This window comes from Pygocentrus nattereri, chromosome 13, assembly GCF_015220715.1.
Source record: "Pygocentrus nattereri isolate fPygNat1 chromosome 13, fPygNat1.pri, whole genome shotgun sequence".
Lineage (NCBI taxonomy): Eukaryota > Metazoa > Chordata > Actinopteri > Characiformes > Serrasalmidae > Pygocentrus > Pygocentrus nattereri.
The window spans coordinates 12,516,894-12,531,205 of NC_051223.1; the positions used below are offsets into that span (position 1 = coordinate 12,516,894).

The 14,312-nt window shown below is 40.0% G+C and overlaps 1 protein-coding gene across 5 annotated transcripts in view; it reads left to right on the forward strand.

Annotated features, from left to right (window-relative positions):
* The window catches only part of pemt (phosphatidylethanolamine N-methyltransferase), a 116,108-nt gene that overhangs the window by 36,161 nt on the left and 65,635 nt on the right, over positions 1–14,312 (forward strand). For all 5 annotated transcript variants that reach the window (XR_001856760.2, XR_005131331.1, XR_005131332.1 and 2 more), the window contains exon 4: positions 12,996–13,141. Coding sequence is in view for 2 of the 5 variants with exons in the window: in XM_017685953.2 (XP_017541442.1) it covers positions 12,996–13,141 (146 nt within the window). In the remaining 3 variants the exon portion in view is untranslated. The remainder of the gene's footprint in view (positions 1–12,995; positions 13,142–14,312) is intronic.

The window sequence follows — 14,312 nt, forward strand, 5'->3', positions numbered from 1 at the left end:
TTACAGAGTGAAACTGTATGGTCAGTGGAGCTGATAAGATGGACAGTGAGGGTAGAAATGAGGAGGACATTGTAATATTATGGCTGATTGGTGTAAAGTGACCATTTAGAAAGACACTGAAGCATTAACATCACCACATGCATTTGGTTTAATATATTATATTGCAACAGTCCTTGAACATTGTATTTAATCTCTTTATCATCTTTTAAACTAAAATCCAGACCAGATTATTTCTGCTTAGCACATCTGGTCTGGAATGCAGAGTTAAAACGGGGGGTTTCACAGATGTAAAGATCTTCAGTAAAGTCACAATTTAAATGAGCGTTCAATTTAACTCTACAGTAATTAGCTAGCAGTGTTTACTGCCAGTGCCAGCAGTGACTTGCTGCTCTTTACTCAACAGGATAAACATTCACAGAAGTTTTGAGTCACAGTTGATCTGTTTTACCTGACGGTGCATCTGTGAAAATATTCAGGATGTCTGAATTAGCAAAAGAGAAAATGAACCAGTCGAATATGCAATGGTGGGATCTGACCAGGCAGGTTGTGCTCGGTGTTGTGAATCTGATTTCCTCTCTCTGACCTGTGAGGTTCAAATTCAACAAGAAAACGTGGGCACACTGAGGATGTATGGATAAACTCATCGTTAGAAGTCAGGACATATGAATAACCCAGTAAAATGGTGGTGTAAATGTGCATACTCTCCCGAATGCAGCGCCGCTCCAGACCTTTTAGTCCAGAAGCTTGGCCACTGGCATCTGACAGCAGGAGCAGGGGGATCAGGTGATGCTATGACTCATAAGAAGCAAATTTTCAGCTGCTCTACAGCTTCTTTCTCTCATCTGAAGCTTCTGCTGACGTTTCTGACCAATTTGGTCCGTCACTGTCTCACCCCTGTCCACTCCAGCCATACTCACGTCCTCAGTGGTGGTCTGTAATTGAAACCTCTCTGACCGACTGAGAAAGAAAAGCATCAAGCTTTGATGCAAGTGACTGCTAATAATCGATAAAGCCATCCTGAGATATGATGCTTTTTATTCCTGGCTTTGACTCGTCTCTTTTCTCCAGCCTCAACATCAGCGTCGCATATCCTGCGTCTCACTGAACCCAGGAACAGGTTTGGAAATCAGGCATCAGAACTCATTATATGTGCAATTTGGGCCACAGGGGATGCTCTCTGACCTCGTCAGCCGCAGGACTCCTCTGAAGATCACTGAACGTCATTAATGCTCTCAGACTGGGCGTCAAGAGAGGAGATTGGAAATTGAAGTCAAGTCAAAGTTTATATTTATCAGTGATGGACGAAGTACACAAACCCTGTAGTTGAGTTAAAATAAACACCCAAGGTAAAATATTACTCCAGTAAAAGTAGAAGTTCCTCCCTTTAGACCTCAACTTGAGTAAAAGTACTAAAATATTTACCTTCAAATGTACTTAAGTATCACTTAAGTACATTTGAACTGATACTAAAAGATGGCTAATTATGTCTCTAATGTCCTGTTATCATTTTTATAACAAGAACTTCATGAACTCATTTTAGGTGAAAATCCTCCAGTGTCTTTCTTGGTAAACCAATCATTAATTAGTGACGTTGACGTCTATTAAAATGATCATAAGCACAAAACATTGTAGGCAAACAGTTTCCATCAGGTAGAACTGAGTGATTCTGAAATCACTTTTTACAAACAAGCAAAGTTTCAGTTTAAGATTTATTTACAACTTAATTCCAAGTTTACATTGAATAAAAACTGGCTTTAAACTCACAAAAGTATCACAAATGAGTTTCCTTTACTATATTGATCTGTAGGTCTCTGTTCTTAAACATAAACCAGCCCAAACTAATTTACTATAAAATGAAATGGTGTTTGTATAAATTCAGAAACAAGATGCCTCAGTCTCGACTGAATATGTGGACATATTTCTATATTGTGCTCTATGTACACAAAGTTAGGTTAGTTCATCATTTATGTTTAAATTACCAAAATTGTACGCTGCTGCGCTGACGTTGAACCGTGTGCTGCACTGGGTCAGTATGACCAACAGGTCAAAACAAGCTCTAAACAAAGTGACTGCTGTGCCCTGATTGGTGCTCTTGCTTTGCACTTCTTTCGTTTCGACATGTTACATTTTTATACACACAGAAACCGACAGATTTCTCAAAATGTAGAGGAGGAAAAAGGAAGATATTTGACTTTGAAATGTAGTGGAGTGAAAGTAAAAAGTCGCCCAATATGGAGAAACTTCAGTACACAAAAAAACTACTTAAGTACAGAAACTAATTACATTTACTTAGTTACTGTCCACCAGTAATATTTATATTGTTTATACAGTGATTCTACGACAGGTGTCATCACAAAGCAGCTTTACAAAAAAATCTGGCTCTGAGCCCCGTGCGCGCCCGCCAGTGGAGACACGAGGCAAGAAAAAATCCCAAAGAGCACGAAACACTGAGAGAAACCAAGACTCGCATGTAAAACTGCTGTGAACTCATCAATCAGTGGCTTGAGGGAGTTTAGAGGAGCTTAAAATTGTGACTGAGGCTTTATTTTAGCCCAGTTTTTTTCAGTTTGCATGTATTGCATGTATATGTTTAGGAAATTTACTGGATTCTGACCGATATATTGCTTGGCCGATATTGATATCACTATTAGTGCTGATGATTAGTGAATATTTTGGAATAAATGAAAGAAACTCAAATGCAACCCCAATACCACTGAAGTTGGGACATGGTGTAAAACATTAAATAAAAACCGAATACGATGATTTGCAAATCCTTTTCACCCTGTATTCAACTGAATACACTACAAAGACAAGATATTTAATGTTCAAATGGATAAACTTTATTGTTTTTTGCAAATATTCACTCCTTTTGAATTTGATGCCTGCAACACATTCCAAAGAAGTTGGGATAGGGGCATGTTTACCACTGTGTTACATCACCTTTCCTTTTAACGGCACTCAATAAGCGTTTGGGAACTGAGGACACTAATTGTTGAAGTTTTGTAGATGGAATTCTTTCCAATTATTGCTTGATGCACAACTTGTTGTTGTATATTGCATTTCATAATGTGCCACACATTTTCAATGGGAGACAGGCCTGGACTGCAGGCAGGCCAGTCTAGAACCCGCACTCTTTTACTACAAAGCTACGCTGTTGTAATACGTGCAGAATGTGGCTTGGCATTGTCTTGCTGAAATAAGCTGGAACGTCCCTGAAAAAGACGTTGCTTGGATGGCAGCATATGTTGCTCCAAAACCTGTATGTACTTTTCAGCATTAATGATGCCTTCACAGATGTGCAAGTTGCCCATGCACTAACACACCCCCATACCATCAGAGATGCTGGCTTTTGAACTTTGCGCTGATAACAATCCGGACAGTCCTTTTCCTCTTTGACACGATGTTCATGATTTGCTAATACAACATGAAATGTGGACTCATTAACCTGATCACCTGTGGAATGTTCCAAACAGGTGTTTTTTGAGCATTCCTCAACTTTCCCAGTCTTTTTTTGCCTCTGTCCCAACTTCTTCGGAACGTGTTACAGGCATCAAATTCAAAATGAGTCAATATTTGCAAAAAACAATAAAGTTTATCCGTTTGAACATTAAATATCTTGTCTTTGTAGTGTATTCAATTAAATATAGGTTGAAAAGGATTTGCAAATCATTGTATTCTGTTTTTATTTATGTATTACACAACATCCCAACTTCATTGGAATTGGGGTTGTACATTGTTGTTTAAAGAGAACTGATGAAAAGATGTAATTAACTGGCACAGAACTGCAAAGAATTTTGGGTAGCTCTGCCCCCAAAAAGTGTGGCCCAGAGATTCAAAAATATGTATGATGATTGAGAGCTGAGCATCGCAACCACAGCTGCTGGAGTCTAGCACTGAGATCTAGAATATAAAGTTACTGAATATCAGTCAGTGTTATTGATTGTAACATTTATATGTTGTTTTTAACTTTTTAAAATATTATGAAATGTAAAATATTAATTTCAGTCACTAAAAAGTTTTATAGGCCTGTACACCAGTTCACCACTGAACAGCAGGTGTTCAAGTAAAAGCTCACTTTTCTCAGATTTACTAAGAGAGGCGCTAATAACAGATTATCGACTCAATAAAATAAAAAAATGAACACACATACAGCTTCCTGAGTAGCGTATGAGCAGCACAGTAGAGCCACATTTTTAGCTTGTGTACTTTTCGTATGAAAGCCTGTTTCCACCAAACAGAACAGTGGAGCTTTACTCGCCTGTTTCAGGTTCAAACTGAGACTAATTAGGTCAAAGTAATGAAGAGGTGTTACCTGCCGAGACGGTGAGTGAGTGATTATTCCATCATCGTCATCATGAGTGATTATTTTGAGAAAGGAAGACTTTCATTCAAGGAGATTGTCATTATTTTCCTTGTTTGGAAACACATTAATTTTGGCTGCAGGAGACAAGCGGAACCCTGGTTCTGTGAGTGCATTTGGCTCTCAGGTCGTTTGGGATCCGTATGATTCTGAATGCAAGTGGCAGCATGTACAGTAGCGCTGCAGTACAGCGGAGATCAGTCTCAGTGTGTGCATTAACATTTGTTGGGAAAAGAAAAGAGGCAGAAGATTATTTAATTTGATAAATTTAGGCCTGTGCTGGAAAATAAAACCCAAACTTTAAGGAAATAACATTTTTTAGGAAAAACCCAAACCTTTAGGAAATAACATCTTTAAAACATCACCTTTCTAAACTGTGTGGTTTTGTTTTTATTTCCTTCACTGAATGAATTCTAATGTGACTCAAGAAGCGTTTAGAAGTATTTCTGTCCATCAGAAATTAATAACTGTGTTTGAAAAAGTCGTTATTTTCTTTCTGAACACAAACAGTCTCAGCTGAGTTAGAGCTGAAATAAGCCAGTATTTATGGTCAGTGTTGATCATTATAATAATCTCCCAGCATTTCAGCACTGTGAGAGGACATTTGTTGGAAATGCATGTCGCTGCTGTTGGAAGAAAACCTTGTATCTTCATTATTGCTGTTTTTCATTTTTTGACATAATTTGAAAATGCCAGTTGCCCTTTTCATGCAGAATGGACCAAAGGAAATGGCCCAAAATGACTTGGAAAGACGTCTGGTTCCTTTGACTTACATTAAAAGTAAAGCAGGTGTTTTCCTTCTGTAAAATTACCATTTTGGAGATACAAGTTTGTTTTTCCAAGAACATTGACATGCAAATGAGACAAAAGTGACTGCCCCTTTGATATTACTGTGGACACTGTACAGTCTTAAAAAAGAGCTTTAAGGGTTCTTTAGTACAGAAAATAGTTCTATATAGAACCATGCATGGGTAAAGAGTTCTTTGCATCATGAAATGCTTCTCCTGATTGATGGGGAACATGCTGTATGTTGTTCTATTCAGGACCCTTTTGATATTGATCCATCAACAGTACTTTCTCCATCAGTCTGAAGAGCCCTTTAAGCATGCAAATAGTTCTTTGAGTGCTCATGGTTCTAAAAATCCCTTGAAGAACCATCTTTTTAAGAGGGTTGGGCCGCTGTGCTTATTTACTAAATCAGGCACTTTTTAACACCAGAGTGGAGTTTGTGTGCAGAATGTTAGTAAATCTGTCCATTATAGTTCTAATTCCTCAGGTTCCCTTCATTAATCTAGTATGTTCTGCATTTTAAAGTGTATAAAAATAACCATTTACCATTTTAATGCTTTTTAGGATTATAAAACCTATGCAGAGACATTCCCGCTGGTTATTATAAAGAGGTATTATAGGCCATTATGCTCATTAATATAAATGGGCTAATGGGTGGTGTTACATCATTATTGTTTTTGTTGATGCCGCTTCTGTTGTGAATCAGTGCTGTTGTACGTCTCATTTATGAAAACTGGAGCATGAGCTGCTCTCCGGTCTGTCCTCATTCTCTGGGCTGGTTTTCCCCTCGATATGCTTTTCATTCTCCTTTCAGAACTGAGGAGGAACTTCTTCCTCTTCTCAAACCCTGAGCAGAAACCAGAGTGCAGCTGTGTGACCTCTTTATGACTCACTTCATGCTTGATTGATTAATCAGAGAAGCTGTAGGAAGTGGCTTCCTACATCCTAGGTCTGGAAGGTCAAAATAAAATGGCATGCTCTTGATAACAACACAGAACTGACTTAAAAGAACATCAGTCAGCGGATCTGCTTCAGTGGGTCGTAGACTGATCTGACCGTAGGTCAGCCCTTCAGCTCCAGTCAGAAGTTTAGATCCACCTGACTGGATGTTTTTCATTATCTTAAAGACATTCAGGATGTGAACTTTGTCTGATTATTGCACCTCTGCATTGATCAGAAATGGGTCAGACTTTTATTTTCATCACTGGACCCATTAAAATATATCCGAGTCCCTGTTTGCATCTGAGACCACATGTAAACACATGCATAAGCGCAGCCAAGAGGCATTTAAACACATACAGATCTGATCACTCAAACCACTTCAGGAGGAGAAATGAGACACATTTGAGCCACAATGTTATAGCAGCGTGAACACATATGTCTCTCCAAGATACATTCAACACCCAAAATTCCTCCCAGTACAACCGAAATTCCTCCCAGTACAACCGAAACTCCTGCCAGTACAAGCACGACTCCTCCCAGTACAAAAAACCTCCTCTTACTACAATCAAAACTCCTATTATAATAAACCTCCTCCCAGTACAACCAAAACTTCTCCCATTACAACTGAAACTCCTCCCAGTAAAACCAAAACTCTCAGCTGTTTTCACAACATGCGATCATCACCTTTCACACATCACTGTCGGGTTACTTGCTGATATGCGATTCTACCTCCCTATCATCCAGTCCCAGCCTGTACATCTCTGTTTCTTTGTCTTCAGTCCAGCCAAAACACCATAACAAAGCCCCCCATCACCACACTGACCTACAGAAGCAGAGCATTTCTCCAGCAGCCTGTTTTTCTCTCAATCTTCTTCCAAAACCATCTCGTGCCTCCGTGGGCAGCTTTCAGAGGGACAGGAACTGGACAGCAGGTCAGCGGGGTTTGTTTTTCAGCTTTTGTGTCTCGCAGGGATGTGGAGCGGAGAGAAGGATGATTATCCCTCTGGGGTCTGAACTCCTGCAGCTCCTGAAAATGATCTCGCTCACGGCAGGTAGAGCAGGGCAGTCTGAGTGAGAGCAAAAGTGACCATGCGGGTCGGCGTTGTGGCTCTGGTAGGAAATTAAGTCACAGTTTAGCTGCTTCACACTTCAAAAGAGAACTGTCTGTCCGTCTGTGTGGAGTTACAGTCACTGACCTACAGGGCAAAACCCTTCACTGGACACATGAGCAACATGCAGTAGATCATGAGAGAGTCTCTCCCTGATTCAGCAGAGTGAAGATCTGACCAGCCGGCTTGATGAATGGTGCCATGAGAGTCCTGATTTCCTCTGTTTCTGCATATTCGTTATACTGTCTGTGCTTACATGCAGAGATTTTGTCCAATCCCATTAAATTCATTCAGATTACAGATTTAGTCTGAGGTGTTTATTCTCACTCTGCTCAGCAAACTGATGAAAATCTTCGTTTACACGCTCATTACAAGTAATCCAATGCAAAATCATGCGCATGTGTGGAGAACCACTTGCAGTAAACGTTACCATGACAACCAGCATCTTGTGTGGTCCTGTCAGAGTGAGATGAGCAGCAGTGAGCAGTGATTGTGTTTTTAACTGCTTTAAAATGATGTCACACTAAGGAAAACGTCCTTCACATGCCCTTATTAAAGAAGGCCGAGAGGAAGATGTCGTGTTCTGAGACACATAAGCTGGACGTGCGTCCCACTGCTGTCTTTTAAAGATCAGAGCATAAACTGGAGCCTATCCCAGCAGTCATCGGGTGGAAGGCAGGATACACCCTGTACAGGTCGCCAGTAGAAAATCAACAAATCATGCAGTTTGAACAGAGCCGCTCTGTATGGAGTCAGATCTCTTTAATGGAAACTGTACTTTTGATCTTGAATGTGTAGTGTTATTAACTGGGCTTCTGCTTTATAAGTGCTTATTTCATAAGTGTATTTTTTTTTTTTTTTGATTCAATATTTTTATTAAGAAGCATTTAGTTTTTTGCTCACAATTCAATTGCCTTGAATGACACATATGCAATGAGATATGATATGAAAGCCGTAACAATAATCCAACTCAACAAAAACACAGGAAAAGCAAAGCGAACCAATATCCCCAACCCACCACCCTCCCATGAATGCTGCCTGTAAGTGCATGTACAAAGTAGGTCTTGTTTAATTTCAGGCTTCTTTAAGGAATAATATTAAAGGGATCCAGATCTTGTCATATAATTTAAGTTTGTCCTTCAGCATAAACCTAATTTTCTCCAACTGTACTGTATGTGTCATTTCTGCAATCCACTGCTTAATCTATGGTACTCCTGCATGATTCCAGAAATTAAGAACGAGTTTTTTAGCAGTAATTAAACTATAGGAAAACAACTGCTGCTGAGCTGAGGAGAGCTCCAGTAATACTTCTGATATACCGAATATGATCAGAACTGGGTCTGGCTCCAGGTGTACCTTCAACATATCAGATAGGGCTGAAAAAATGTCAGCCCAAAACTTATGAATCTTAGGACAGAGTACATAGCTATGAGAGAGGGTGGCCTCAATTGACTTACACTTATCACAAAAAGGTGATTTATACCTGAAAACAGTTTATGCAGCTTTACCTTTGAGTAATGTAGTCTATGTAATATTTTAAACTGAATCAAACAGTGCCTAGCATTAATAGAGCAAGAATGAATGTGTTCAAGACTAGCTTCCCAAACATCCTCGGACATTTTTATGCCTAATTCTTCTTCCCATGCATTTTTGATTGATTGAGTGCCCGGAGACTTAAAGCTCTGAAATATACTATATAGATAAGAAATCACCCTGTTCATTCCTACTCCCTGTTTCACACACTGATCAAGACTATCTAATTTTGCTGCAGTATATACCAGTAAGGAGATTGGCAAAGTTTTCCAAATTTTGATATTATTTTTGAGCTTAATCAGCAAGGGGTTGAAGTTTGCTTCAAACAAAGAATTGTGTGACCTTGTTACCTCAATACCTAAATAAGTAAATTTGTCAATAGAAGTTTTAAAGGGAAAGGAATGGGGCCAAGATGTATCCTTAACATAAATCGGCATTAATTCACTTTTGCCCCAATTTATCCTGTATCCAGAAAATGTCCCAAAATAATTAATCAAGTTTAAAATGTTTGGAATACTAACTTTGAGGTCTGAAATAAATAAAAGAATACAGGGAAATTTTGTTTGATGTGCTACTAGTATCATAACCAAAAATATCTGGATGGGCCCGGATAGACTGAGCTAAAGGTTCTATTCCTAAAGAGAACAGTAAAGGGGATAAACAGCAGCCTTGCCTTGTACCCCTATGCAGCTTGAACTGTGGGGAAAGTGTTTTATTAGTCAAGATCCTTGCACAAGGACTGACATATAGCAGCTTAATCCAAGATATAAAAGAGTCTCCAAGATCAAACCTTTTCAAAACAGCAAACAAATAAGACGACTCAATTTGGTCAAATGCCTTCTCTGCATCAAGTGAGAGCACAGCAAAATCTGAAACAGCAGCTCTAGGTGTGTATATAATGTTAAAAAGGCATCTACGGTTGTCTGAGGAATTACGGTGTGGTATAAAGCCTGTCTGATCAGGGTGTACTAACTGGGCCACCACCATACTCTGTTTGCTAGAATTTTTGTAAATATTTTCTGATCCGAATTTAGCAATGCAATTGGTCGACAGGACCCAACATCCTCAGGATCTTTACCTTTTTTAGGAATCAGTGTAATAATTGACTCAGCCATTGTGGGGGGTAGACACCTGTTCTCACAGGCATGTTTATAAACCCTTTGCAGGTAAGGGGAAAGTAATTTATTCGTTGCATATCCCATCAGGGCCAGAAGTTCTACCACACCGCGTAGACATTATAGATTTTGAAATTTCCTCAATTGTGATTTCAGCACCAAGCTTATCTCGCTCATCCTGATTTAATGTGGGTAGTGCACAGTCCTGTAAGAAATCGTCCACTATCTTTGGATCTGCATTGGATTTAGTAGTATACAAATGCTCGTAAAATTGTTAACCTCCTATTTATGTCTACTGCCTTAGTATGAATGACACCAGATTCTGATTTAACTGAATTGTCCAGTCAGATTCTGCTTCACGAAGTTGACTTGCTAAAAGTGTCTGTGGTTTATCCCCAAATTCAAAGCTTTTTTCTTTTAAATAAAGAAAGGATTTACTGATAATCTTTTTACATTTTTCAGTCATAGGATTAGCTCCAATTTTTCCTCTCTAGTTTTTTTATTTGATTTTCAAGTTCTCCTTGCTCTGCTTTGTCTCTTTTCCTCTGTGATGCCTGATACGATATAATACTACCTCTTATATAAGCCTTAATTGTATCCCAAAGTACAGATGCTGATATGTCAGGTTTGTCATTAGACTCAAAGAAAAATTTAATTTCAAGCTCCAAATAAGAGCAAAAGGTAGGATCTGTCAGCAGCTGGGGATTAAGCCGCCAAATGTTTTGTGGTTTATCTACCTTTCCCAATGTCAAGGAAAGGGTCACTGGACTATGATCGGATATAATAATATTATGATACTTAGCACCACAGACAAATGGCATGAGTTTGGAATCCAACAGAAAATAGTCAATTCTTGTGTAAACATTGTGAACATGAGAGTGAAATGAGTACTCTTTTCCAGCTGGGTTTAAGATCCTCCAAAAGTCATATATATTAGAGTTATTGATAAATGCCTTTAAAAAATTACCGTTGCTGATTTATCTAGGTACTGGTCCAAAACACAATTGAAATCACCCCCAAATATTAAATTTGAATTAGAAATATTTATATTTACAGCATTTGGCTGACGCTCTTATCCAGAGCGACTTACAATTTGATCATTTTACACAAGTAGGCGAAGGTTGTGTTAGGAATCTTGCCCAAGGACTCTTATTGGTATAGTGTAGGGTGCTTACCCAGGTTGGGGTTTGAACCCTAGTCTACAGTGTAGAAGGCAGAGGTGTTAACCACTACACTAACCAACCAACCAACCTAACAAATATCAGGAATCTTGTCAATTACCTTCCTGAAGGTAATCATAATTTGGCCCATATACATTCAGTAAGGTTACAGGTGTAGATTGCAATTCTCCAGTGACAATAATATATCTACCCTCCTTATCTGGAATAGTAGAATGGTGTTTAAATAGAACTCCTTTGCGAATTAAAATTGCCACACCTCTGGCTTTGGCTGAAAAAGAGGAGTGATATACTTGCCCTACCCAGTTACATCGGAGCTTAATATGGAAATCCCATTTTAGATGGGTTTCTTGCAGAAATATTACATCTGAAGAGAGAGAGTTCAAATGCGTCAAGATTTTCCTTCTCTTAACTGGTTCAACTGGACCCTTCCTACTAGAATTCTCAGGAGCATTCTGCTTAAAGACCGTATAGACAGATCATCATCCAATCAGATGAAATAGAACATTCAATTTGCAGCATTCATATTGTCCCACCCCCCACCCATACAAACCCAATATAACGCTAACAAAAACTGTCTGGCTGATACCACAAACTGTACAGCATGAATCACGTGAACAGAGAACCAAATCAGTAAAACGGGTCTTAAAGAAAAACAGTATTAGTAGTAAAAACAAATATCCATCCACCATCAACTGGACTAACTCTTATCAACCAATTATAGTCCCGCTATATAAACACACTGGGTTAACACGAAGCTAGGTTCAAAAGCTCAGCTAAAACATGCAGAATGATCCACCCAAATATCAGATTGAAAATAAAGTATAACATCGATCTCGGGCATGACAAATGAATGAGTATAGCTATACATGCTTTAGTGCTGCGATTATAAGGCACACACTGTAAACTCTAGCATTAAAACGCTTCACCTATGTAAATATAGAATTAGCAACATCCAGTCCAAAGCGTTACCTGCATCTTCCATGACCGGCTAGGAAAACAAAACAAGTAACCTACGAATCTAGAGGCTACTTAAGTTTCACAATCCTTTATCAGTCCCAAAAAGCTTGTGTGCGAACTTCAGTGCCTCTGTGGGATCAGTGAAGACGTTCTCAGTGCCCTTGTATGTAACGCGCAGTTTGGCTGGGTAAAGCAAGCCGAACTTAATTCCCTCAACAACTGCCTGACTTTAGTGAAGTCGCGAAAAATGTAGATGGGCTGGTTATTTAAGCGCAGACTCCGCTTAGCCATGACCCTGCACATAATGTTCTCCAACACATGATTGTAGTGGACCTGGAGAATGAGATGGCGCGGAGGTCTTAGATCCTTGGGCTGGACTCGCAGGTCTCGGTGGGCTCGGTCGAGAAGCGGTGGCTCCTCTAGTTCAAGCACGTCTTTTAGTAACTCTGCTCATACTTTTAGAAAGTCCCTCATATTTTGGCCATGCTCCAGTCGTTCTTGTACTCCTGCAATCCTCAAGTTTTGCCTCTTGGACCGACTTCATTTTACTGATGTCCGAATGTAGAAGCTCAATAGCTTGAAGAATTGGTTCGTTAACCTGTTGCTGCACACTTTCACCTGCGCCATCGCTCTCCGGCAAGCCCGAGGACTCTTGCTGGCCGCCTTTTTCAGTGCTCTCTTTCTTCCAGGCTCTTTTTGGGGACATTTTTCGCAAGCTAACCGAAACACTTAAGCTCTTAAGTGGTGTAGAATCACTCCATAGCCAGTTTACTCAGATAATTCCAGCTCAGCGTCGTGTTAAGTGAAATTTTAAGCACAATTCGCGGGAGCTACCCAGATTGCGTCCTACTCTGCCATTACCACCAGAAGTCCCCCATAACAGTGTTATAAGTATAAGTAATGTCTGTGTAATGAAGTCCCTGTGTAATAATCTCTATAATAGTGTAAGTGAGATCCTTGCTGCTCTAAACAGATATTTATGTCTTCCTCTCCTCCTCTTCTCTTGTAGTATTACAGTGGCGATGAAGGGTCAGCCTCATCTGGAGCTGATGGACAGCGTGCAGGTGTACTATGCGGGCGCTGCACTCCTGGCCATGGGCTCGCTGTTCGTCATCAGTAGCTTCCTGGCCCTGGGCTTCACTGGGACCTTCCTGGGTTCGTCACTCATCTTCACTCTCAGCCATCTTTCTCTCTCTGATTCATGTTTATTAGGCCTGTCAGGCGATTGCACAGTCACCTGATCAGTTATTCAGTTATTTTTCTGCAGTTCTTATTTTTCACCATCATGTCGCTGCAGTCGGGAAAAAAACCTTGTATCTCCAAAATGGTAACTTTACAGGAGAAGGAAGAACCTACTCTACTTTTAATGGTCACTTTAAAATACTTTTAAAGTCAATGGAACCAGAGTTTCTCTAAGTCATTCTGGGTTGTTTGTTTTGGTCCATTCATCATGAAATTTACACACAGTATAAAGAGCAACAGGCTTTTTTAGATTTCAGTTTCATAAAAATGACAAAAATGGAGATTCAAGGTTTTGTTCTGTGATATGACTAGTCAGGTCTCCCTGAATCACACGACACCCCCAGCTGTTACGTGGACTTTGCTGGCTAGCGTCATGCTGAGTGATGGGGAGAAAGGGGCAGCACGAATGGCTTTAACATCACTGGGGATCGAACTCACGATCTCCTGATGACAGAACACACCCTTAGATGGTCAAACCACTCGGGAGCTCCAGCACAGGACATGTTGATTGAGACGCTTTATGGCTTTTTTATGAAAACAGAAAAAAATGACTCCTGCCTGGTGCTAGAACACCTGAAGGGGGCAGCAGTGAGTGATGTTTATTTGAGCTCGAGCTGCGTCTGCTGTCAGTCGTCTCCAAATCCCCCAAACTCATATAGTGTAGCTTTAAGAAATGTAGTTTGCCTAAAAAGTACTGTGTTTTGAAATAAATTAAGTGAAAGTGTTGTTTGTGGTGGACATGGGCTTTTGAACCTGTTTTGAATGTCCATTTAGGCCGTTAGAGCTGGTTTAGTCATCTTAGTGAATCAGTCTGTCCTCTCAGGCCCATACGCTCTGACGTTTCCACCCCAGGTTTTAATGGTGGTGCTCCTGACCCTCTGACCTGTGTCCACCTCGTACCATAATGGCCTGCTAGGAGGATGCGGCGAACACATAAAGTGGTTGCCTGTATTCAGTCCTCCGTGACTGACCCTTTGGGACCCCTGCTGAGATGTTGCACAGCCCACCTGGCTGGCGTTAAAGTGTTGTGGTGTTTGTACCTGATAAGTGGAAGCAGAACAGAAGAACACGGTGATTTTCACTG